This window comes from Mytilus edulis, chromosome 14, assembly GCF_963676685.1.
Source record: "Mytilus edulis chromosome 14, xbMytEdul2.2, whole genome shotgun sequence".
Taxonomy (NCBI): Eukaryota; Metazoa; Mollusca; class Bivalvia; order Mytilida; family Mytilidae; genus Mytilus; species Mytilus edulis.
In genome coordinates this window covers 16,717,406-16,744,544 of record NC_092357.1, presented here as the reverse complement: position 1 = coordinate 16,744,544, position 27,139 = coordinate 16,717,406, and the positions used below count along the sequence as shown (strand labels likewise).

At 32.0% G+C, this 27,139-nt stretch overlaps 2 protein-coding genes across 2 annotated transcripts; one reads left to right on the top strand and one right to left on the bottom strand.

Annotated features, from left to right (window-relative positions):
* The first annotated feature begins 2,341 nt into the window (after positions 1-2,341).
* Positions 2,342-5,186, top strand: LOC139504517 (C-type lectin domain family 4 member G-like). The gene is made up of 4 exons (XM_071294620.1): positions 2,342-2,443; positions 2,795-2,877; positions 3,119-3,212; positions 4,893-5,186. The coding sequence occupies exons 2-4, from the start codon at positions 2,803-2,805 to the stop codon at positions 5,120-5,122; spliced, it is 399 nt and encodes a 132-aa protein (XP_071150721.1). The 5' UTR covers positions 2,342-2,443; positions 2,795-2,802; the 3' UTR covers positions 5,123-5,186.
* A 1,610-nt stretch (positions 5,187-6,796) lies between these two features.
* LOC139502869 (heat shock 70 kDa protein 12A-like) lies at positions 6,797-25,870 on the bottom strand. The gene is made up of 11 exons (XM_071292515.1): positions 25,778-25,870; positions 23,847-23,976; positions 23,390-23,440; positions 21,750-21,828; positions 20,959-21,005; positions 20,625-20,679; positions 18,552-18,654; positions 16,614-16,911; positions 15,579-15,800; positions 9,290-9,446; positions 6,797-7,886 (listed from the first exon to the last, which is right to left on the bottom strand). The coding sequence occupies exons 2-11, from the start codon at positions 23,940-23,942 to the stop codon at positions 6,901-6,903; spliced, it is 2,094 nt and encodes a 697-aa protein (XP_071148616.1). The 5' UTR covers positions 23,943-23,976; positions 25,778-25,870; the 3' UTR covers positions 6,797-6,900.
* Between the last annotated feature and the right edge of the window lie 1,269 nt (positions 25,871-27,139).

Here is a 27,139-nt window from a genome sequence, read left to right as displayed (position 1 = left end):
ATGATAAAGCTATGAAAAATCAAGAGAGAACATTTTTCCCGCCAAAATTATAATGGCTAATATCTCGAAAACAAGCGCATTGACCCTTATATTTTTTTTGGCTTTTTGGATTCCTCGATTTATTCCCTATCAATACGTACTAGTTTTATGAAAAGTTATTTATTTTGAAACTGAGCAGCGAACATCCTTAAGCCATTTAATTTGTATTCGACCTGTGAGCTTTGAGAGATCGGAGAAAGACTTGATTGTTCGGATAGTAATTTAATAATGGCTACAAAATATACAATTGGTATCGCCGTAGCGACGTTACGTAACAAGTAAATGTACCGAGGGTGTGTGCGTGACGTTCCCGGAATAATCGCAGATATTACATTCCTCCTTAACTTTGAATTAGAAAATGACTTTATAAATGTAAATTAAAATGAATATTTATTTAATTTGTTCTTTAATACTTCATACTCATCTTCTCCCTCTTCATCTCTAAGGCTTCTTTCCAATCTTGATATATCTTTTCCTTCATAAATGATTAGTGCATCCTTTTTATCTGCAGGTTCAGTTATCCTAAACTATCTAAATTCCCTCTCTACACTTTCCATCCATTCTTCCCAATGTTTTCCTGTAGATGTCTGATTGTCCGACTGTATAAACGGTTGTGATCGTAAATTTCTGGTTTCTGTTATTACCGTTATCTGCTGAGGCTCTCCTCGGTCCATAATCTCTATGTTATCAGTATCTTCTTTTAATTCCTTGTTTTAGCATTATCTTCTTTAAATTCTGTGTTCCGGTTTATTTTCTCTTTATTTACGCTGCTAAACACTGCTTCCTTCTATGTTTTTTATCCTCGTCGCCATTGAAAGATCGGAGTAAGACTTGATTGTTCGGATAGTAATTTAATAATGGCTACAAAATATACAATTGGTATCGCCGTAGCGACGTTGCGTAACAAGTAAATGTCCCGAGGGTTTGTGCGTGACGTTCCCGAAATAATCGCAGATATTAAAAGCTTGAATGTCCCTTTCAGATCCTATCTTATCTTTGTCTTGAATATTTTAGGGGTAATATAAATACGGGTAAAACAACGAACAGCAACAGTCAACATTTTATCCATAAAGTTTTTAAAATGTGAAGGCAACAACAGTAATCAAACAATACAAAATAAATTGAATCATACAACACGAAACAATAACAAGTAGGATGAATAATCATGTAAAACACTAATGCAAAATAAAGATTATGTATTATAAGTCTTAACCGGCGATTGGTGCAAAAGTGTCTTTTACTTAATAAAAAGTTACGGTATCAACATTGGAAAATAAGAAGTACAGAGAAAAGACAAATCAACAGAAGAAAAAAATAGTTGGGTGGAAACAAAGAAAAGAGAATAATCAACATTAAAAAATAAAGAACTGACAAACTTTAGAAAAGCAGACCACATATCCATGACCTAAAATATAAAGGCAATAGTGGTATACCACTGTTTAAAAGTCATATAAATTCGGGTTACAAACTAAAACCGAGGGAAACACATCAACTATAAGAGGAATACAACTGATTAGTACATATAAGTTGTCTTAATATAAAACTGTATGATATTTATAATCAATCAGTTATTTTTATTCACTTAAATGTGACGGAATGATATCATAAAGATGTTAACACAGAACTAAGCACATTTCACAATAACCTATATCGACAAATATTGTGACAAATAGTGTATTGTATTACAAATTCAAGTATTTACTTAATCCATTTTGTTTCCTGTTCTAAATTCATTGTTTTAATTAACCTAACAAATTTCCAACAACTATACTCAGTGAAAGATTGACCCAGTATTTAATGACAAAATGCAATGAAAAGAGACGCGTTAACATAATCATTGAATTGTTTTTTGCATGGTACACAGTAAAATTGCAGCCACTTCTATGTACAGGGATAAGATTCGAATATCATACTTTTCTAAAGCAGAATTGATATGGCACTTCAACTTTATTAGCTAGATAAAAAAAAGGAAGGTATAGCAGGAAAACAATAACAGCAAAATATTAATTGAGAAAGTTAACATATTGATTGAGTATATATATATTAAGAACAAAAGCTAAAACATTACCTGAAGGCTAATTGATATTTAAAAAAGAATATGATGTAATTAGTATAAATGCTTCTGCAGCAATAAAAATTTTGTATATCGGTTCATTGATAGCGGCTTACAAAATAAGAATGATTCCAAGAATCACCATACGTGAGATCGATTTAACACAGCTGTTCCATATAATTAAGGAAATTTGATATTTAACATAATACATTATTATTAACGTACATGTACATGTATATAACAGTTCCGTTCAATTTCTGATCGGTCATCCTGTTCAGTGTTCAGTATGTTTTGCTTTTTCATTTTATGTGCTTGTCTTTTTGGGGATACATTTAGTCTACAGTCATGCAGGTATATTTTACTTAGTCTGGTTTGTCAATCGGTTTAACGTTTTGTAAACTTTATCTTTAAAATACCTAATAAGTATTGTTATGGTCTTATCGTATTTTTCTATAATTGTGTTCTCTTCATAATAAATTGTATATTAGTTGGGACAGAAAGAGAACTATGAGACAATTTCGTGTTGTGTAAAAAAAAAATAGCTCATCTTTTATAGTTCTCACATTTTGTGAAAATAGACTTTTGTGTTCGCTGAATTTCACATATATATATATATATATATATATATATATATATATATTTATTTATATAGATAAACTACTTTTAAAATTATTGTTTTCTCTCTTTTTCCATTACAAGCAGATACATGCATGTATCCTTATGTGAAAATTGGAGATAGTTGCTACCTTATAAATAAAGAAAAAGTGACCTGGGATATTGCCTTTGTATGTAACATTATTGAATACAATTTCTTTGCGCTATTGTTTCCTTTAATCAGTTTGACATTTTTACTTAACTGCTTTAAATATATTAGAATAAGGATACATTTATTTTAATTTGATAATATTTCTTCACTTAGGTTTTTTTACATACAAAGTTAGAAACGAAAAAATAATTTTATTATTATTCAGAGTAACTATTATTATTGCAATGTGTATTTATTATCAATATTTGTTTTCATTTCAGGTGAAATGTTTAAAACAAGGTGCACATTTGGCAGTGTTTGAGACTTTAGATGAAATTCTTTTGATGAAATATGAATTACATTACATGAATACAGGTATATAATACATATTTGTTATCTAGTTAAACCAAAATGTTGCTTCAATGAAAAAGAATATTTAAAACAAATTCGTGTTTAATAAGTAGTTGGTACTTGGTTAAATGTATACGATAGGAATTAGGTTCTATATATAAATCATACTTTAACAAATCGCCGAAAGTAGTTTCCCTATCATAAAAATTGTATTTAAAGTCTCAAAATCTGTAATAAGGAAAACTAGTGAGATTTTTTAAGAAAACGGAGCATATGACAAATCTGCTCTTGCTTGATGCAAATATATTATATTAAGGATGATCGCTTGTCATGTTTTGGATTTTTTGTCAGATTTTTAGAATCCTCTGGTTTCATTTATTTAAATGCCTTAAAAATTTGGCCCATTGACCCCCATTTTTCCCTTTATAAATCTTTTATATAACTTTAAGCCATCTGTAAAAGTCTCATGAAATCTTTGTTATACCTGCCAAAATTTCAGTGGTTAATATCTCAAAAACGAGCACATTGACCTATATTTTTGTATTGCTTTTTTTTGTTCCTCTATTAATCCCCTATTAATATTTACTAGTGTAATGAAAAGCCCGTTAATTTGAAACTAAGTAGCGAACCTCCTTAAGGTTCCATCCGTGAAATATATAACTTGGTCATAAATGGAAAATAGCCAACACCACGTGCACGCATCTGAAATTCTACCCGGTCAATACCGATATTTAAAACATTTGAAAAGAGAACATCAAAAACTGCAGACAACAGCAAACAATAAAGCTAAGATTGCTTCAGTGTCATTAAACCCCATCAAACAGGACGTTTCGATAGTATTTTCTGGGGAAGTATCTTTTTCTTTCGTATATAAGTGAATTCTCTTCAATTTTTTTCTAACAACAAGTAATGAATTTGACACAAATCATTCGCCCACGTTTTGTTCATGAAAATAAATTCAAATATAAAACAAAAAAGTAGATGTCTGGATAAATAAAAGTAGAAGTCTGAGTTGAAAGCATTTTGTTACATTCATCAAAATATAAACAAATGTTTTTATTGTTCTTAATTAAGTTTCACCTCATCTGACTAATCAAAGAACCTGCTATGGGTATTTCAGTTTGAGACATATTGTACAAAATTGCAAACATATACACGAAACCCTCGTTGTGGTACGAAATTGCACTCATATAAATCTTTCTTGAGGTAAGAAATGGTAAATATATATATATATATAAAAAAAAAAAAAAAAAAAAAAAAAAATACGTTACCTAATGGCTAACATGTAAATTTTTCATGAGCTACGAAATGGCATTCATTATTATATTCCATCAGCTAAGCAATGAAATACATATATATATATATATTCCTTAAGGTACGAAATGGTAAAAAAAAATTAGAACAACACATTTCAAAGTTTATGCTTCAATAGCGCGTTTCTAGATTTACCTTCAAGGTACGATATGGTCAGGGTACGAACTTGTTTTGGAAAAGGTTCGAAATTATTTGAATACGAAATGACTATAATTTTTATTGATCATTTCATATCTTTTAGCAAGGGTCTCACTTAGCATGCGATCATTTCATCAGCATATCCATTCCGCAATCACAACTATTTAGCAATGTAGGTGTGAACCGTTATATACATTTGTTTCATGTACTAAAAAGACCTGCAATTTAAATATTCTTTATATTTTCAAAAAGGTTCCAGTTTCTTCATTGGTGGAAGAAACATCAACAGACATATTTCTGGGGGAGATTGGAGATGGATCAAACATGGAAAGATGACCAAGATGACATACTTTGCGTTTGATGCTGTACAACCTAACGGATCGTCTAGGTACCCACAAGACTGCTTGTCACTCAATGGTCAGCAACGCTTATATGACAATAATTGTGATTCGTACTCTGTAGGTTTTATCTGCGAAAAATAATTTTGATGCAGTAGCGTAATGTTATGTTTACAGTTGAATGCTCATATATTTGTAGCTCATATTTAATTGTTTCAGTTGAGTTTATTTCTTTCGATTTGAATACATAAACTTGATTTTCAAATCCTGACACATTCTTTTTGTCCCTAATTAGAAGCTTATAGTTCAATGGTTGTTGTTGGTTCATATAAAATAAGAAGATGTGGTACGATTGCCAATGAGACAAATCTCAACCAGAGACCATACGACAAAAAAGTAAACATCTATAGGTCACCGATTGGCCTTCGACAATGAACAAAACTCATACAATATGGTCAGCTTTAAAATGCCATGAAATGACATGTTGTAAAATAAAAACTTTCATAAATTGTTTTGCTATAAATAACAAAAGGCCGTCAGATTCCTCTATTGAACTGTTTATTTCGCGGCCATTTACATGTAGTAGCCGACTATACGGTATCGTTGTTTTTAGTGGTTTTTTGTTGTTGTTGTTTTTTATTATTATTTTCGGATGACATACGCTTGTCTAAAATTGCTTACACCCACTTCATTTGAACTTTCATGGATAGTTGTTACTTCATAGATACCAGGATTAAAAGTTTGTATTTGCGCCAGACGCTCGATTCGTTTATAAAAGATTGTCTATACATATTTTCTGGGTTTTTTTCTAACTTTCTCGGTCTGTCCACTTGTTCATACATCAAATGTTCTCTTTAAGTTCAATCAAACGAAATCAGTTCAGGAACAACACTTACTGAAATTTACTCTATGTATTTGAATAAGTGATTCAGGGAAATGTAGATTGTAAATAAACTCTATTGACGAGAAACTTTTAGTTTTTGGAACTTTTGTGTACGTTATGTTTTTTTTGTGTCCCATATTTTCGAATAGTTTCTGAGCATATTTTGTAGTAATCTATAATAAATGATGACAAAACTATACGCAGTAGGATGCTACGGTGTTGTGTTCATTCAATAAACTGTTCACAATTTACATACAAGAGCCATCAGGTTGGACAAAAATTCAAACCTTATTTTGTATGCATATCTGTCGTTACACAAAGTCTCGGCAACTGCTGTGTCAAGGTTTCTGCAGAGTGCTTTGCTATCTGGTAATAATATGCATGGGTACCTAGATGCAGAGTCCATACAAAAATATATATTTATATGTTTAGATAAAGGAAGTGGACCAACAACATATATATTGGTATAGGCTGAAATTGTTCGTCGATTGGAGGTAAACTGATGGGTGGAGCTTTAGCTTTTATTCAATCCATATGTAAAATTTCTTACCTCACTATTAATTAACTTACCAATGACTTTAAATAGTCTTATCCAATGGAATGGTTTTATATTCATAAACCTGTTATAGTATATATCATAATAGAACGGTCAAAATAGGCCTAAAACTAAATATAGTGTAGGTGTTTTGTATTAAACTTTTTCATTTTGTGATGATAAAATGTACAATTACTTACAAACATAATATTTACACGTTTGGTTCCATACACAATAACTGATTTATGAAGGTTATTTAGCAGAACAACTTAAATGAACGCCTTTACACGTCATCTTTTTTTAAATGCACGATTTCTGTTGGGTTTGCCTTGCATCTTAATTTGTATATTCTAAATGTATTTGCTAAGTGTTTAGACATCTCATAATTAAGGAACATTAATTCAACGGCATACATTTATTTTGAATAATAGGTTATATAAAAATAAGCTGATACATGTAGTCCTGTATAATCTGAATACTAACTTCAACATTACTTTAAAAGGTTTAATTTAGAAAGCTGCAAACACCTTCAAAACATTTCCCCGTATATTCATCTCTGGCAACTACTTTAAATTCTGTTTCACTAGTTGAAATTCCTATCTTAAGACGTGCTTCCCTTCTAGATCTGGGTAATTTTATACGTATGTGACCTATTTTGCTGCAGTTATCCTGAGAAATAACTTTTGGTGGCCTTTCTTCATCGGATGCATACATCTGTATTACAGCTTCTTCCTTGTTGAACGTTATCGGAAAATTGTATCCGGTGACTATTTCATTAACTTGGATGGGCTGACCTTTTCGAATAATTGTATGGAATTCTTCTTTAGTTGAAGCTGAACAAGGAAAAACCGCTATTCCGTAATGACACTTTGCAATTCTACCAAGAATAGGAGTGTCCATGTGGCCCATAATAACTGCCCCCTTCAAAACAGCTAAATCCGGATCAAGAGGACAAATGACGGTAAGATTATCAAACTTTGTTTTCATTGCATCCTTTAAAAGGTCACATGATGCGTATCCACCAACTAGAAGGATAGTTGAAACCCCCTTTGTTTCAGGTTGGTCCAATAACTCTTGCACATACATGATGATTTTATCGATGCCGTCTTTAAAAATTTGCAGCACAACATCGGGAGAAAATATAAGCATGCTTTTTATTAGTTTAACCTTATCCTTATATTCCTCAGCAATCGTGTCCGGATTGGATTTCTGTGTCTCTATAATTAACGACCTTGGAATCTCTAGTCTCATTTTTCCATCAGAAGTTACAGTTCGCTTTTTCAATTCAACTGTTCTTGCAAGTTCAAGGTAATCGTTCCGATGTTCTGCAATGAACTTTGATACTGTTTTGTCCCCAAATATTCCTCGCAAAAGTTTCCATATTTTCGAATTGATCGTGTTACCTCCCCATGGTCCACCAGAGGCGCTGTGTATTTCCTTTAACTGTCCAGAGTCTAAGATTTCGTTTGATGTTATATCGACTGTTCCCCCTACAAATATAATCAACACTTAATTAACTGCTACAACCCCAGGCGATTTTTATGTCAAATTTCAACAAAAAATTTGAAAACCAAATAGTTGAAAGCCAAGGTTGCAGACCATATCCCGTTAATAGAAATGATAGTTAGCCACATTCCTTTTGTTCCTATCCGAAATCACGAGTCTGTGTGTTAGTGGTATTCGTTATTTCTTGTCTGTCAAATCTTTTTGATTTGTTAAATATCAGGCCTTTAAATATCCCTTTAAAGATGAATCAAATTGTTCATGTCGTGAACTAAGAGTCGACTGCACTCTACCGATTTTTCTCATTATTAAATATAAGATGTGGTATGAATGCCAATGAGACAACTCTCCACAAGAGACCAAAATGTCATAGAAATTAACAACTATTGGGCAGCGTACGGCCTTCAACAGTGAGGAAAGCCCATACCGTAAAGTCAGCTATAAAAAGCCCCGAAATGACAATGTAAAACGATTTAAACGAGAAAACTAACGGCCTTATTTATATATAAAAATGAACGAGAAACAAATAAATAACACATAAACAAACGTCAACCACTGAATTACAGGCTCCTGACTTGGGACAGGCACATACATAAAGACTGTCCGGATGCCTTATATTGCTTATATCCACTGCATTTGAATATGGGCTGATAGTAGTCTCATTTGCAAATATACCTCATCTCCTTCTTCTTATATTAAACGTTAAGACGCAATCTTTTATCCAAATAAGCAAATTGATCTGTTTCCTAAATACACTTTATAAATCAGGTTCACAGACGGAATGCTGATAAATATAGTCACAGTTGATACTTATTGCAAATCATAGCAAAAAGAAATCAATGGCGGTAAATCAAAGCAGCAAAATGTTGTCTCTGAGTTTCGGATGTAAAAATATGTTTGCCTTATCAATGCCATTATGATTCAGGAAACGATGCGCAGATAACCTTAGCCGTATTTGGCAACAACTTTTTGGAATTTTGGGTCCTCAATGCTCTTCAACTTTGTACTTGTTTGGCTTTATAACTATTTTGATCTGAGCGTCACTGATGAGTCTTATGTAGACGAAACGCGCGTCTGGCATATTTAATTATAATCCTGGTACCTTTGATAACTATTTACTTATAACCTGCAGGTATAAGTGTAATAACTTATTATCATATTGTAGTCAGTATAATGATAGCAATGTCATTTTTTGTTTTTAGAATATAATTTCCATTGTCAAATTCGATACGACTTGCAAACAAACGTTGCTAGTGCATCAATATGCGATTCTTGTACCGTTTTATTGTTGACGTTATAATTTCTATTTTGATTCTTTCATGGCTCAAATATTCATATTGTTTCAAATATTATGATGTTGACAGATTGTTAAACATGACTTTATAAATACCTCCAAGATCTACCACTAGGAATCTTGCACCTGTATCAAACGAACCAATGTTTCCAACTGGCCTACTTGCACGTCTTTGTGTCTCGTCACTCTTGCAACAAAATGCAGCCGCCTCTGGTTCTAGTGTAAGTGATAAACGTTCTCCGTCTATTCCAGCCTAAAATTAAATCTATTTTCAATAAAAAAAATTATCTTCTTTTTTGCAGAACTATTTTTGAAGATTTCTCTAAGAAAAGAACTTTACTTTGCATATTATAGTAGATTTATCATTTAAGATGCACATTTTGGCTTTCATATTGTTTCACTTATATGGTCTTTGCATCGGAAATAAACACATTTATTCTAAAAACCAGTTGTTGGCATGATGCCGGTTATGTTCTTCTCAAATATTTTATGATAGTATAATGCTAAACCCCTAACGGGAGGGGTTTTACTTATTCATATGATAAAGACATAATCTTTCAAACAGTTTATTTCAGGTCTGGAACTGGCATGTCAGTAGCTGTTATAAGCGAGTGACTTATTTCAAAAAGATGCTTAGTTAACGACTTTAATGCACCCACCTAACACACGGCTGTATTTTATATCATTCGAAAGGTAATAATCTGTACTTTCTGTTTTGCCCGGTCGTAAAAAATCGTACGGTACATTTTCTGTAAAATCAAGGTCAAAGGTCATGAATAAACATTCCAATTTTTGCGATTACTAAACAAAAAGCCATTTTCTAATTATTTGACAATAAAATTTTTCAAAAGATTATATGAACTTTATGGAACATGATACATTATTTCCAAATTAAACAAAAAAATAGAGGTTAGATGCGCAATATTTCCCGAAAATTGAAATTTATCGCAAATCTTAAAAAAATGAAAAATTGTTCTAAAAGCAAAATATATCTTAGGAAATCGATATTTGTATGCTAAAAAAATAGATAAATGTATATGTTTTAGGTCAGGGAATCTTTGTTTTGAACTTTAAGATGCATTATTATTAATTATTGTTCATAGAACAGCCTTCTATGGAAGTGTTTGCAGTTGCCCAAAAATCTGGCATCTGCAAATAGCGATCTTTTTGTTATTCTATGTTAAGATGGCACATTGCCTATTGTCAATATCAGGGAGGAGAATCATTTTCCATAATAAACATAGAAGTATTTAAAGTTCGAAAAGAATATATACGAGCTAATTGAGGTAAAAATGTGTTTTTTACGAAGTCAAACGTATTAACTTTTTGTAATCATGTTTAAATGCAAACATGACTTTGCGACTAAATCGTAGGCAACATTGAAAAAAGTAACCTTGCCTAGAAACACTTGGTTGTCTAAAGCGGGATGTAAACGAACAAAATATAATGCTGCTGCTTCTTATTTAGTCTAAAATCGTGTTAGTAATATTAAGTGTGTTTAGAAGTTTAATCGCTTTAATTATTTGAATAAAAGATGCTTTGAGTATTTTCAACACAAACTTTTAAAATATAAATGCAGGTCATTGTTTATGTAATACACTATAAGCAGTTGTGAAATAAAAAAAATAAAAAACTTGAATACCCTTCCTGACCTCATAAGATCATTTGCTGTTTTAGGCAGTAATCGTTTTCATGGTGTGCTTTATTTTGTGAACTGTTGTTCGTCTCTTAGACTTTAATTTTTTTTTGTTCATGGTTTTAATTAAGTTTATCTGATTCATGGTTTAAGATGTTGATTGTCCTTTTGGTATTAATTTACTTTAAAGAAATTAACTTGCAGTAGTGAAAATCGGCAAAACAATCGCCTCAAAGTAAAGTGAAGAAGAATAACGCAATAAGACAAATATCCTCGGAAATAACTTAATTTGCTCACGGTGATATATATATATATATAACCAAATCGTTATTATGATACATTTAGCTACAATGATCTACAATTTTAAAACCTTTGACTACTTGAATAGTGACGAAATATATCAAAGGGACATCAAACTCATAATTGAAAACTGAAAAAACGGCCAAAAAACGAACACGACAAAGCAACAGTATACAAAACACAACATATAAAACTACAGATTGAGTAACAAAACCCGCCTCAAAATTCAGGGACTCCAAAAGGGTAAGCAGATCATGTTCCACATGTGACACCGTCTTGTGTCATTCAAGGCAGATATGACGGTATTTTGGTAAAGTCGATTGGAACTTATCAGTGGTCATCTGGCGAAATGTCAACCAACTCGTAGTGGCGTCCATAAAATTTCCAAAGGGATGATTCCAACTTTGCATTTGAAGTCTGGTTTAAAACCATGTTCAAACCACCACTTTTCTTCAAATCTCCTGTACAAAGTCAGTCATATGGCAGTTGGTATCGAATAATCTGTTTCTTTGTATGTTGGCGTTTGTTTTTGTAGCAGTTCAGTGTTTCTGTTATATTGTTGTGTTCCTCTTGTATATATATAGTTGATGCGTTTTCCTAGGTTTTGGTTTGTGACCCGGATTTGTTTCAGTTTCTAGTAAATCGATTGATGACTATTGAATAGCGGTATACTATAGTTGCCTTTATTTCACATCTTCATTGTGAGCAGTTACGCACTATCACGAAAATAAATCGTGAACGTATATGCAAGCTCTGGAAAATTGTATCAACTTGGATAAATATACTCCACAAGAAGATGCCGCGAAATCGCGTTACAATTGGGCAAGTGTTTAGATAAATAGTTTCATTTAATTTCGCGGGCAGTACGTCGACTGAGCATGCAAAGACAAATTAAGGAAATACATTTATACGACATATCATAAATATTTCCGACTTGTTATTGTCTCAGAGGAGTTGAGGCTCAATGAAATCGGTCTACTCCTTTAGTAGTTTGGATATGCAGGCGTTGCTATAATATTGCTACATAGAAATGACTAATTTATAATTTGGTAGTAAGGAGTGTTTTTATTGGTTGATTTATGCTCATCTCTATTGTCGTTAAACTTGTTCTCAACCAACCCTCATCGTCGTTTTCAAGATACGTGATAGAGTAAACTATATCTGTTGAGTCCAACATTGTCACAAATTTGGCACTATTCAGTGAGATGACATCATCTATATAGTTGAAAGTGACGTTTCAAGATAATGGTGCTTCTTTCCAGTCGTCATCAGTAACTCTTGCATGAATTCATCCTCGTATGAAAAATGGACTAGTCATTCAAGCTATTCAGGAAGTCTAGTTGTAACTAGAATTGTTGCGTATTAATGGATTTTTTTTCTTCAAAATTATTCTTATTTGCTGAATTAATGCATTTAAACAATGAACAACGTAATTTAATCAATCAATAAGTAAAGTTTTATAATTTGTTTCCTTGTTTTTTAATTCTTTGAAATTTCAATTTTCATCAATTAATTTTCTATTTATTTTTGTCTAGATTGTCAATGTCTTTTTTTATGGTTCACATTAAATAAATAAAAAGGTTTTTCACTACATCAATATTTATAATGAAGCTACAAATCAAACAATTAGAAAAGTGGAAAGATGTTCATTTCAGTCGGGTAGTTTCAATGCAGATTGCAATCTCTTAGTTTCGCCCCCTTAAATTCAAGCAATAGTATGATTCGCGCACATATTTTTTTACTTTGAATTTTTCAGATTCTTAAGAATTAGTTTATTAAATCTTATTTTGACCACATACAATGTTTAAATTGCAAGAAATACTTAAAAGATTTTTTTTCGCAGATGGCGGTATTTGGGGCAACTGTATGAGTTGTTTTGATTTGCTGTTGGATTAGAAGTAAGCATAATTTTAGGAAATTTATGATGTCAAAAATTTCTTTGATAGTCATTACAGGGTTTAAGTTTACTTAGTTTAAAGTGATTAACAGTTTCATCAGAAAGAAAAAGAAAAAAATGTGTTTTTGCACATTTTATTAACTTTTACTCGAATTTCAGGAAACATGTGCTGTCTATCAAAAACACGCTTTATGGTGACTTGAATAACACCTGTATCACTCAGATTACAATTCTACCTTGACAGGTAAGTTTGTATTTAGCCTATAAAATACTTATTTAGCCTTGAGAATTGAAAGGTCAGTTTATCCCATTCATACAATAGAAGTTTACCTATAAGGGTCAGAATGGGGTTTACAGAATAGAGAATAAATGCAATAGCAATAAAAAATAGAGAATAGAGAAAATGAACAACAAAATAAAGAATAGAGAATAATGCAGTGCAAAAGTATAAAGAATAAATGTGCAAACTAAAAAGGAAACTTAGGTAACTGTAATGCAATACCGATAATATAATGATTAATGTGCATAATTGATAAATAATCTTGTAACAGAAAGACTATATAGTAAAATCATTTTCATGAGAATTTGCTTTACAGAATGAGAGTTATTTTTAAGGCTATTAAAAGAAAAATGCCCTAAAAATTTAAAGAATACAGATATTAAAAAACCCATGCAGATCCTCATGTCATTTACATTGTCAAAATATAGGACACATCTAGTCAAACTGGTTTTAAACTAGACATCTAGTCAAACTGGTTTTGTATAGCTGACTGTTTCTTGCCCTAGATGTCTATTTCACAGTGACCTTATGTGTTTGTGCTAAGAGTACATTGTACTGTCAAATTCATTGATTTTCTGTTGGGACATCACCTACATTGTAAACATGCAAAATAGTGGCTTGAGATTTCAACTGATATTAGTATAATGAATTAAAATTTAAAATATTATATCCTGGTTGATGATGTTTTTTTTTGGGACCAAGATGTTTTCTTCATTCTTGTTCACATTATGATTATTTAACCTTCAACATTGTTCAATGCACATTTAAAGATAGAAAAAATTTCAGCTCTCATTTAAAATATTTTGCAACTTAATAATAATCTGTCAGATTTGGTGTAAACAAAAAACAAGACCCTGCAAGCATAGTCTATTTCTATAACAGTCAAGAAGATCGTTTTTTTTTTATATCTGAAAAAAAAACTACCATGTAAAGAAATATGCAATTAAAAGACCTAAAATAACCCCTAAAATTCAACATTAACAGATTTTTAACAATTAAATCAAGATGCACAAAGTTTTAAGTATTGGTCAGAATATAGGGTTCTTTTGTACTTTAACAATATCACAATAACAATAAAGTGACCTTAATTTTGGACAAGGTAAATGGCATGAAGCCAAATTTATCAACCTCTATTGTATGATTAGGAAACTGACCTTTCAATTCTCAAGGCTAAATAAGTATTTTATAGGCTAAATACAAACTTACCTGTCAAGGTAGAATTGTAATCTGAGTGATACCGGTGTTATTCAAGTCACCATAAATATATAAAAATGCATTTGATTAATGATTGTTAATCTCTCTGCTAAAAGTTTAAATTGTTTGCATATGTGAATTAAGTATATATAAGTCATATTATGCAATCAAGCTGAAATCTTAGACAATATGCCCTTATTCGTCCTTGGCCTTTGATCTTGATTTGACGGAAATTGCACCGTACGATTTTTTTACGACCGGGCAAAACCGATAGTACAGAATTGTAGCTTTCAAATGATATATAATTTAGCCGTGTGTAAGGTAGGTGCATTAAAAATTTAATTTCATGGTTAAAGTCACTCGCCTATTAGTAGTCCTTTGTTAATTCATGTATCCTTGTAATTTTTTTGTTACTTATTCTTAGATCGGACTCGGACTTCTTACGAATTGACTTTTACTTTGCGTGTATGTTTTTTTTTCTACATTGGCTAGGTATAGGGGGAGGGTTGAGATAGAAAAAAAACATGTTTAACCCCATGTTTAACCCCGCCGCATTTTTGCGCCTATCCCAAGTCAGGAGCCTCTGGTTTTTGTAAGTCTTGTATTATTTTTAATTTCGGTTTCTTGAGTTTTTTTCGGAATTTAGTATGATGTCCATTATCACTGAACTAGTAAACATTTTTGTTTATGAGCCCGCTGAAGCACGACTCCGGCTGTGGGAGTTTCTCGCTGCATTTAAGACCCATTGCTGACCTTCGGCTGTTGTCTGCTATTTGGTTGGGTTGTTGTATCTTTGACACATTCCCCATTTCCATTTTCAATTTTATTATTATCATATTGCATACATGTAAAAATCTATACATTATGTGTCTAATTAGAGTTATGTCTAATATAATAAAAAGGAATACCAAATGAATTATCAAAACTTATCAGTTGAGGCGCGATCGACAATATCATTGCCAAATAGTCTACAACTGTTATCAATCCAAAATTGTTTGTTTGAGTCGTAAATAATGCAATCTGAATTAAATATAAACGTTGTAAATTTATAATCTTCAACAAATTTTACGATTTGTACCTTTTTTGCAGCTTCAATCATGAATTGTCGTGCATCCTCGCTCCAAATAGCCGGAACTGTGAGCACCCAATGAACGTCCTCTTCGTTAAGAGTTGTGATTAGCTCTTTTACCCTACAAAATAGCGTGTTCCATATATACTCTATACAGAAGGCAAACACGTCTACTGCTTTCAATTCATTCTTCCCAGTAATGTCTTTAATAGTCATTGATTTCTTCAGTTTCTGTAGAAAAGTAGGAAGAATTATAAGTATTAATACTATATATTACAGATGAGAGGTACTTGCAAACACATTATTTCAACATTTGGCCAATAAAAGACGACGCGCAGAAGACATTGTATGAATGAGACATAAAGCCATACGAAACAGTTGCATTTAACAGTAAACTCATTAACAATCATATTTTCCTATTTTCATAATGTATTAATATACATACAGTTTAAACATTTCCCCGTATGCTTTCACTTGATTGATGTATTGCTGTGTAACGACACTTGATACACTATCGTGATTTTTCTTGCCGATCAGTTTGTATTACTAGAGGAATCCAGAGTGCCAGGAGCGAACCATTGACCTTCGTTAAAATGATGAAATGGCTTCATTTTAGAGAAACAGTTAAATTGTTACTGTTAGCCTTATATTTTAAGATGATATGTTCCAGTTTATATTTTTGTTTAGTGCCTTATGTTTCTCATTGCGTCTTTAATCAATTCATAACAATAAGTTTATTTGGCAAAACCTTTCAAATTATGGGTCCTCTATGCTCTTCAACGTCTTATTTTATATGGCCATTCTGGGTTTGTTTTTATTCCAGTTTCATTTACAAGTCTTGTGTACACAAAACGCGCGTTTTGCGTAAAAAAATGAAGCCTATGATGAATCAATTACCGACCCTTGTATTTCAGAACATTTACCCACAACAAATTATGTCATTTTCTTTCTTTTATTTTCGGACCTCGATTTGTCAAGTAAGCTCGTAGTTCATTTTATTTTTTTTACTCTACTCTCAGTATGAACATTAGGAAAGATATTTACCATATTATTATACAGCTGCATTTTAAATCTGCTAAAATAATACCACTTGTGTGCTTCGTCTGGGGTTTTCTCAAGTAAGTCAGTGTATTGATCTTCCGCCTTATGTCCAAATGCTACAAAATTTTTATCAGGATTTAAAAGAAGCACTGTCGGTACTTTTAAAGACGCATTTCCTTGCTGGTCTAGTCCAATCATAGATATATCAAGTGGGTTTTTCATGAAGCTGTTTTTCGTTGAACAGGCACAACCAGAATAAGCTGATCCGAAATCGATTGCTGCTACCATTAAATAATCTTTTCTGGAAAAAATATATGAAAAAATAAGGCTTTCAATTAATATGTTGTGAAGGAGTTCGCAAAATGGCTTATATAGATGGATCAATAACAAAATATGCAACCACCATCCAATTTAAATCACTCAAGAAATGACAGAAATAACAATGTATGCCGAATGAACAATATATTTGAAATGAAGTATATCACGAAATACGTCATAAAAATAATTTACTCCAGACTGAAAATTGAAATTTAATTGTTTTACTACACTTCTATTTTGATTAATGAAACAAATTTAAGTTTTCAATTTTTATGGAAGCATGAAAACCCATATGTCGAAAATACAAAAGAAAAAGATAACAAATTGGAAAGGGAAAACATATATGAACACCGGGTATAAGCAGTGTGTGGATCACCGATAGAGAAGAGTTCTCTAAAGCTTAATATTACAGGTCTACGCGAAACTTCTTCTTTTACACTTATACAAAGATATAGTAACTATCGTAATTAAAGCCCGTAGCCCTTGTCACAAAAAAAATCTTAAGTGTAAAATTTATCGTAAGTCTAAAATATTCCTTAACACTTCAACTAAATATTTTTATCGAAAGATTAATTTTACATTTAAGATGTTTTTGGTGAAAAGGGCTACTGGTATCTTTAATGAATATAAGCAATAGATGGATGCAAATGATGGTCGACGCGTCTTTATTCGTAAAGTTAGCACTTGTATGTTTAAGGGATATTCATTCTTACTAGTATATTTATTTTCTGTAAAAGTGTCTGTTATTAAAATTTATCAAAATTATTAAGATTTCCTAGTGTTTAATGCCGACGAAGCGCATGTTTGGTGTACCAAAGTGTACGCCTAGAATTTATAATGAGTTTATACATGGGTGGAAGAGGTTGCTATTGCATTACCTGCATTTTAAAGCAGGTGTATATCTGTCCATAGATTATGATAGGACAACCAAGTGGCTATACCTGTATAACTAGCGTATGCGAGATGTGAAATATTGATATAAATCTTGCCGACCCATGTTAAATTTAGCATTTAGCATGGCATGATATACTTATTTTGTTTTCAATAGTATAGCTCTTGTACTTCAAAGCGTGCCTATAATACGCGTTTTTTTATAAAAAGGCATCCTTTTAGAATTGACGAAGGCAAACCGTTATAGAAAATCAACCATTTCACTATAAACAAATGAACATTTTAACCTTTTCTTGGATGATCTATTTTAATTTCCTAATGTCCATTTTGATTTCCGGTGTTGTTCAAAACACAGCTGACGTTGCAATTTCTGTTGTGAAATCAACCACGTGCAGACCATGTGCTAATGAATTCAGATCATGGCTTTGTTTCCAAAGCGAAAGTAGTACATCATATAAGACTGATAAATAAATTAACTATTTGAACGGACTCATTCATCAAAAGAATTAAAAAAAAAAAAAAAGAATATTGGTTTTGAATAAACGTATCAGTTTAACATACAAAATCAGTTCTCTAAAAAATATTTGTTTTGTCTGGAACCAATGCTTCACCAAAACTGTATACTTGTAAAGTGGAATATTTTACAATGTCTAGCATGTCTAGATAATCATAAAGTCCAATTGATTGCAAAATAATATAGTAAACAAAACAGACATTAAAAATAATACATACTTCTTTTTGGATATTGTCATCTCTTTGAATGACTCCAAAATATCTGCATCACTGTCCTTTCTCTTCCGAGTACCTTGCTTTGGCTCGGGTTCATCATAGGTTGCTGCCGTAAAATAATATTTTTCTATTTAAAACGACACACATGTATGTGCATTTGTAGGTATGCATGTGCAATCGTTATCCATATTTTAGACTTAATCAGGTTATTTATTCTGTATTTATAGGTTTTATTTGTACAAAACTTCGCGCTCTTTATATTCAATGTTACAGCTGATTGGCCATTATGACAAAAATGTGTCAGAAATCATATCTGATATTCTTCTTCAGTCATAATAACCTTCCATCATTACCGGACTGAACAAAGAAATAACACGACGGGTGCCGTATACGGTACAGGAAATGCTTACCCTATCGAAGCACCTGATTTCACTCCCGGTTTTTAGTGGAGTTCGTGTTGTTTATTATTTAATATTTATAACTGTTGATGTAAATGTCTTTTGGTTTTACGAGTCTTTTTTTACTCCTTGATTTTGATTGTTATTGTCTTTACATGTAAATGAACTCATCATATATATATCAGGATTGAAATTTGCACCAGAAGAGCGTTTCGTCTAGAAACTCGGTAACTCGAATCAAAAAAAGTTGAAAACAAAATAAATAAAAAAATCAGTCAATGAAGGTGAGAATATGAAGAGCACCTAAAATAACTAAAACTTTTGCCAATTACAGATAAGGTATTTTATTCCTGATATAGAAGAGCATTAGTATTTTAAAAATGTAGATGTATGTATGGAACCAGTGTTGTTCCTTGTTCTTCGTCTTTATTCTTTGTCTACTTTTACATGTCAGGCAGAATCTTCTTAACATTCCAGAGCACATGCTACCACAACCACTATATTTGTGGGGTTCATGCTGCTTAATGTTTGCTTAACTAAGTTGTGTATTGTACAGTAAAGTTTGTCATTTAGTCATTAAAAATAAAAATGTTCTTTGCCAAAGCATTGTCAATTTGACAGTCAGCTTTCAACTTTTTTATTTTATAATTATTTTCTTTGTTGTTTCTTTCGTCTATCTTCTTCGGAGTAGTCGGATGTTGGTATTTGCAATTCATCTAGTATTTCAAAGTGTTACATAATGTTTATGTATAATGTATAACAACCTCGTATGGCAATGCCTTTTTAATAATTTAATTGAAAATGTATTTCGAATTTCGATATCTTTATACGTAAGCTGTCATTTTGCAATATACCTCATTAGCTGGACGAAAGCTCCCACAAATAGACAGACACACACACACACAAGATACAATGGACTTCTAAACGTTATAAACAATAGTTTGCAATATAAACGAAAGACATGGAAAGTATTGAAATTCCTATTAAAGAGTTTTATACTACTAGATAAAATTTGGAAATGTATAATAGTACAATTGAGAAGATTGAAATGCAAACAAACAACACTAAAGCGAAAGAGTATAATTCTTGTAGGACAAAGTAATGGGTCTAGAAGTTCTACATTAGAAAATGCCTTTACCAAGTCAGTATTATGACAGTTGTTATCCATTCGTTTGAAGTGTTTGAGATTTTGATTTTGCCATTCGATTAGGGACTCTCCTTTTTAGGTTTTCATCGGAGTTCAGTGGGGTTTTTTTTATTTTCCTTTGTATAGTACAATTAAGAAGATGAAAGTATAGTATTTCCATTAAACATTTTAGGCGTATTGTATTCCTATTAATTTTGCTAATTATTATGAACTTTATTTTTTTTTCAAGTTAAAAGTTTTTAGAAGGCTAAAGATACGAAAGGAGTATTCAAACACAAACTGGCAATGCCATCGTAAAAAATGGAATATCTACCAAAAATACAGAACATAAAACATAACATACCATAACAAAATAGAAATTGTGCAACATGGCCCTCGTCAAAAACTACTAAATTAAAAACTTGCACATAACTACTATGAAAAGCTGTGTTATGTGAACGTTTCAATGAAAGTTAAAGATGAGTATTTATAAGAACACAGTATGCTATTATAAACAAGGAGCAATGATTTAATAAAGAAGACTTAAAATACCTTCTTGGTCGCTTGCGAAAACGTCTTTGTCGTCTTCAGCATCCAAGGAATTGTACTGAAATTATCACAATTATACTCTAAAAAAAGTTATCGAGCAACTATGATACATCTTCCTTTTTGAAGATTCATTCTCTAAGATTTAATGCAAGTAAACCCTGCAGATAATAGACTTTATAGTTCTGATTATAAAATTCTCAAAGTTATATAATTCCTGTCCATTCTGTAATTGTTATTTTATTTTTTTCTACTAACTATGACTTCAAATGACTGTAAAATTGTGTCGGAGAATACATTTGTAAAGCCGGACTTTACACAAGGAACTGTCTGCGTTTACCTTCTTAAAGCATTCAATCCACTTTTCTCTTTCATCGTCCGATTGTGCTATAAAAGAAATTATGAAAATTGTAAAAGCAAAAAAATATCACAGAACTAATATAAAAAAAGAAGATGTGATATGATTGCCAACGAGACAACTGTCCACAAAAGACTAAAATGACACAGACATTAACAACTATAGGTCATAATATGGACAATACTTGATAGTTACTGACACTGTCTCTTAACAACTATATGTCCCCGTACGGCAATTAACAATGAGCAAAGCCAATACCGCATAGTCAGCTATAAAAGGCCCCGATAAGACCCTTTATAGCTTGTTGTTCGGTGTGAGCCAAGGCTCCGTGTTGAAGGCCGTACTTTAACCTATAATGGTTTACTTTTTAAATTGTTATTTGTATGGAGAGTTGTCTCATTGGCACTCACACCACATCTTCCTATATCAATGTAAAACAATCCAAACGAGAAAACCACATCCACTTTTGTTACCGCATCCGCTAAATACTAAATATGCTTTTAAATAGTCTTTTGTTTATTAGTGTCAGTGAATCGATTGTCGGCATGAATTTGAATTCTACTTTAATGCCAAATATATATCCTTTTTAAGGTGTCTATGACATTTTGGCTTTCATTATAGTATTTGATTTTTATCGAGTTTCATTCTATTCTTTTGGTAATTGTTCACATACCTGGGACGCGGGCAATCAAAAGCATTGGCCCTGATCCTTGAATTGAACAGATTTGATACGGACGCCATAACAAACCCTTTTATAGTATCAATGATCTTACCTTTCAACTTTATGCTTAGACCATTATTCGAAGTAATATTGAAACGCAGTCCGTCTTTTTTCTTGTTAATATCAGCGAGCTGTTAAAAGAAATGGTATACGAACTTAAGTACCGCATCCACGAAATACTAAATTGTGTTTCTTGTTGTCATTAGGTTTCAGTGAAACGTTCTAATATTATAGTTTTAGCTTTTATTATTTAGTTGCGATATAATGATAGAAAAATCATGCATTAATAAAGGGAATGTTTAATATGTCCCTAATGTTCTGTAGCGGGTTTTGAATTGTTTTACTCTTTGTTTTTACGTGGTTTATTTTTAATATTTGTGGTATTCCAATAAAAAAAGTGTCGTTTGGATTATTCGTGTGGAATGGTTACAAGTAGAACATCCTCAGCATGAGGGAAAAAACCTTGAAATATCGGCAATATGTTGCATACTTCAAATAAGTACATAGGTCAGATTTAACCTTCTGCTGTTCACTTTATATCCAGTAACATAGAACGCAGTCTAACCAGTTTTCAGTGAAATTTAGTTTTTCAGCAATCTTACCGTTTTTTGGGTTTTTTTTCTGTTATATAAAATTGAGAATGGAAATGGGGAATGTGTCAAAGAGACAACAACGCGACCAAATAAAAAAAACAGTAGAGGGTCACCAACAGGTCTTCAATGTAGCGAGAAATTCCCGCACCCGGAGGAGTCCTTCAGCTGGCCCCTAAACAAATATATACAGTCCAGTGATAATGAACGCCATACTAATTTCAAAATTGTACGCAAGAAACTAAAATTAAAATAATACAAGACTAACAAAGGCCAGAGACTCCTGACTTGGGACAGGCGGAAAAATGCGGCGGGGTTAAACATGTTTGTGAGATCTCAACCCTCCCCCTATACATCTAACCAATGTAGAAAAGTAAACGCATAACAATACGCACATTAAAATTCAGTTCAAGAGAAGTCTGAGTCTGATGTCAGAAGATGTAACCAAAGAAAATAAACAAAATGACAATAATACATAAATAACAACAGACTACTAGCAGTTAACTGACATGCAAGCTCCAGACTTCAATTAAACTGACTGAAAGATTATGATTTCATCAAATGAACATCAGGCACAATCCTTCCCGTTAGGGGTTTAGTATCATACCATCATAACATGTATGAGAAGAACATAACTCGTGTCATGCCAACAACTGTTTTTAGAATAAATGTGTTTAGTTCCGATGCAAAGACCTTATCAGTGACTCAATATTAACGCCAAAATATGCAATATTTAATGACTTGACAACATTATCGTAATTATCTCCCTTCTTAATAAGTCTATTCAAAGGTTTTGTAAGTTTCTGAGGTGAATACTGACACCTTTGTGCTTTATAAAGAATATTTCCATAAAAAATTGGATGTGAAATACATGAACGTATTAGAAGTCTGCATGTTGATCTATATTTACGAATGATGTCTTTATACCGATGATAAAATTTAGTAAATGTTTTAACTAGTTTGTGATATGTATGTTCATCACATTCTAACTGGGGTGGTTTTTTTGGGTATGTTTTTGATTTTTTTTCTGTTCACTGTATTATAACTTGGTTTTTTTAACGTTATATATATTAAGAGTGTTCGTATCCATTTTTATTCTTACCATGATATTCATTTCCCATTTAGCTTTCTGTGATGCATTACTGGGCTTTTTCTACAACATAAAATGATGAATTATATAACAGTACTGCATTAACTTCAACTTATTGTTTGAACAGTACAGGACTGGCAACAGTGCATCAGTTTGAAAATTGACATTCCGATAATATTTAGATCAAAACGTCTGTTGAAGACTAACAGTCATTTCTCACCCAATCTGTCAATATATCAAAACTATAAACAACTGACAAATAAGAATAAGGCTAAGCTAGCTACAAACCCAGGTTAACTCCAGACTTTTCAAACGTTGCCATTGGGTATCTATCATACTGTTGTATATTTTACTGGTGGGTGAAAAGAAAACATACAAATATTCTCACAATAATAGCATTCATTACACTCTTTTGCCAAACGAATTAAATATATATTCTTCATTGATAATACTGTAATGATATACTCACCTCATATTGTTTAATTAATCCATCGTCCGTCAAGACAAACCATCGGTCTTGATAACCCCTAAATATTGATATCTTCCTCTTTAATATTCCCTCCATACCAAACTCACAATAAATTGCAATAAATTACAATCTAAAATAAAGGTAATGTGGTTTTATAGCTCTGTATTCTATGAATAAATGTTCACACTTGATCTTGTCTTAGCAAAAATCCAAACCTCTTCTTTTATGTCATCACCAATATAGTCTTATCAGAGAACTTGTCATGCAATTAGTTTCCTGACGGGTAAGTACCGTTTCGATGCCAAGAGAGAAGCTGACAGACCTGTCATTAGCGGTATGATTTTCGTCCAGTCGCTAGGGGGTACTTGGTGGCTGAGTGATCTACAAATTCGAACTTCTGTATCACAGCCAGTCAACATTCAGGCTGTGAGCTCGAATCCTGCATGTAGCAACTGCATTCGACTCCGATCTCAGTTGACTTACATCTAACCGAAGGTCAGTGATTCTCTCCGGGCACTCAGGCTGCCTTTACCAATTAGATCTGACCGCCACAAATAGTACAATAGTGTTAAAAGGTGCGTTTATTGACAATCACTATTCGCCTAGTCATTTGATGCAAAGTGTTTCTTTTTTTGTGTTTTTAAGCCTTTCATTCATAAACAAATTACATGGATAAGATTCACGTTGTCGTCAAGGTAACATATAAATTGTATCATATATTTGCAAGCTAATGCTTGGAACTTCTTTTATTCAAGACAAAGCTTTACAAACTAATGTGGATTTATTTTTATTCGTTTGATACCAATTTTCGTGAATTTCGTGGATAAAGGTGAACCACAAAATTTAATGTTATACGATTTACAAACTTCTATGCAGATATCGTGAAAGCAACGAAATTAGATATCAACGAAAACGTTTTCTTTATTCCACGAAATTTGGTAACAACGAAAAATAATGAATCCACAGTATCAAAAACGCTTCAGTTTGAGGTCTATTTATCAACACCTAGATACATGTTTGCTCGAAACAGAACTGTTAGTAAATTGCAAAAAGATGTTCAAGTTGGTAAAATATATTTGTGCATTCCCCTTTGGATTATATCTATTGTTATAAAAAGATAAAGATGTGGTATGACTGCCCATGAGAAAAATATCTACCAACGTAAAGGTACAATACAAAACGATGATTGTCTTAAAACAAGAAATGACAAAGACGTAAGGCATGTGTATTTACTCCAAGAAATAAAAGAGGGACGAAAGGTATAAGGGGTATGTTCATAGGTATATATAATAGTAATATTTTCATATACATAGATTCAAACCGATGATAAAAAATACACGAAAATGCACGTTCAAGACCATTATTCGGATACGGCTGTTGTCGGCTCTTTGGGTTGATGTCTTTTTGACATATTCCCCTTTTTCATTCTCAACTGTACTTATCTTTAAAAGTGTGGTGTTAATGTCCTCTTTTTTTTCATTTAAAACCAGGAGAGTTTTGTTTCATTTATATATAAAACTGTCCGTATCTAATCATTGTGTTGCAAATTCCATTCAATTACTCCGGTAAGAAAATTGTGATGAAATCGTAACTTGATTGATTAGATAAACGTGGTATAGGTATATAGCTCCAAAGTTTTCTACGTTTTTAAGTACCCCTATCATTCAAATGATTAGTTTTACATGTTTTAATGATTCTTAAATATACATTGATAAAAGCGCTACATATGGTATTTTTATTCACTTGGCGATGTGTGTCTCTAGAAATCTTGAATGAAAAGATAAAAGTCTTTGTTAAAAATAATTACGTTTTTAAAAATTCAATATATATCTGAAAAAACTATATATACACCATCTAAATTTTTTATATAAACTATTTTTAAACCGAAAAGTGATAAACTTTACCATGAATTAAAATAATAATAATCTTACCTTGTACAAATACCTTGCAGTCTGAACTTTAAAAAAGCTCACCAATGAGTATTGCTGTCCTCGATATGATATTTAAATTCACCTGGTTATAATGGTTATGTTTTCAGAAAATCAAAATTACTAGCTAACCTTCAAAGTAGGTTGTTTAGATTTAAATGTTGAAACAGATTGTAATTTCAGTCAATGAACAGTCTTAAAGCACAAAAATGTCAGTATTCTCCTCAGAAACTAACAAAACCTTTAAATAGACTTATTAAAAGGGGATATAGTTACGATACTGTTGTCAGGTCATTAAAGATTGCATATTTTGGCTTTAACATTGATTCACTGATAGGGTCTTTGCATCGGAACTAAACACATTTATTTCTTAAAAAAACAGTTGTTGGCATGACACGGGTTATGTTCTTCTCATATATTTTATGATAGTATGATACTAAACCCCTAACGGGAGGGATTGTACCTGATATTCATATGATGAAGACATAATCTTTCAATCAGTTTAATTGAGGTCTGGAGCTGGCATGTCAGTTAACTGCTAGTAGTCTGTTGTTATTTATGTATTATTGTCATTTTATTTATTTTCTTTTGTTACATCTTTTGACATCAGACTCGGACTTCTCTTTAACTGAATTTTAATGTGCGTATTGTTATTGTTTTACTTTTCTACATTGGCTAGAGTTATAGGGGGAGGGTTGAGATCTCATAAACATGTTTAACCCCGCCGCAATTTTGCGCCTGTCCCAAGTCAGGAGCCTCTGGCCTTTGTTAGTCTTGTATGATTTTAAAATTTTAGTTTCTTGTGTATAATTCGGAGTTTAGTATGACGTCCATTATCACTGTACTATTATGCATATTTTAGGGGCCAGCTGAAGGACACCTACGGGTGCGGGAATTCTCGCTACATTGAAGACCCATTGGTTGCCTTCGGCTGTTGTTTGCTCTATGGTCGGGTGGTTGTCGCTTTGACATATTCACCATTTCCTTTCTCAATTTTATTTTAATCATTTTAACAAACATAAAAAACATGTATGTTAATGTGGAGAGAAAAAAATGTTTATACATAATTCTTATCCGCCAAGGTCCTTGGGGGTTTATTGCGTCTAACATTGTTTTGTATATTTTGGCGTTTTATTGCCTACCGGCCGACAAAGGAACCAAAACGATGGAAGTCCAATGAAATAATGCTACACATTCTTTAAAAAAAATTTGAACATCGTTTACAGTTTTACTTGCAAAGTTGACTTATTAAATATAGCCTTGAGACAATTGAATACAGTTTCAATACAAAAAAAGTTCATAATTTGTAAATAGTCTTAATCTCAAATGTTAAGGTTTGGACGATCATAAAGAAGATAAATCCAT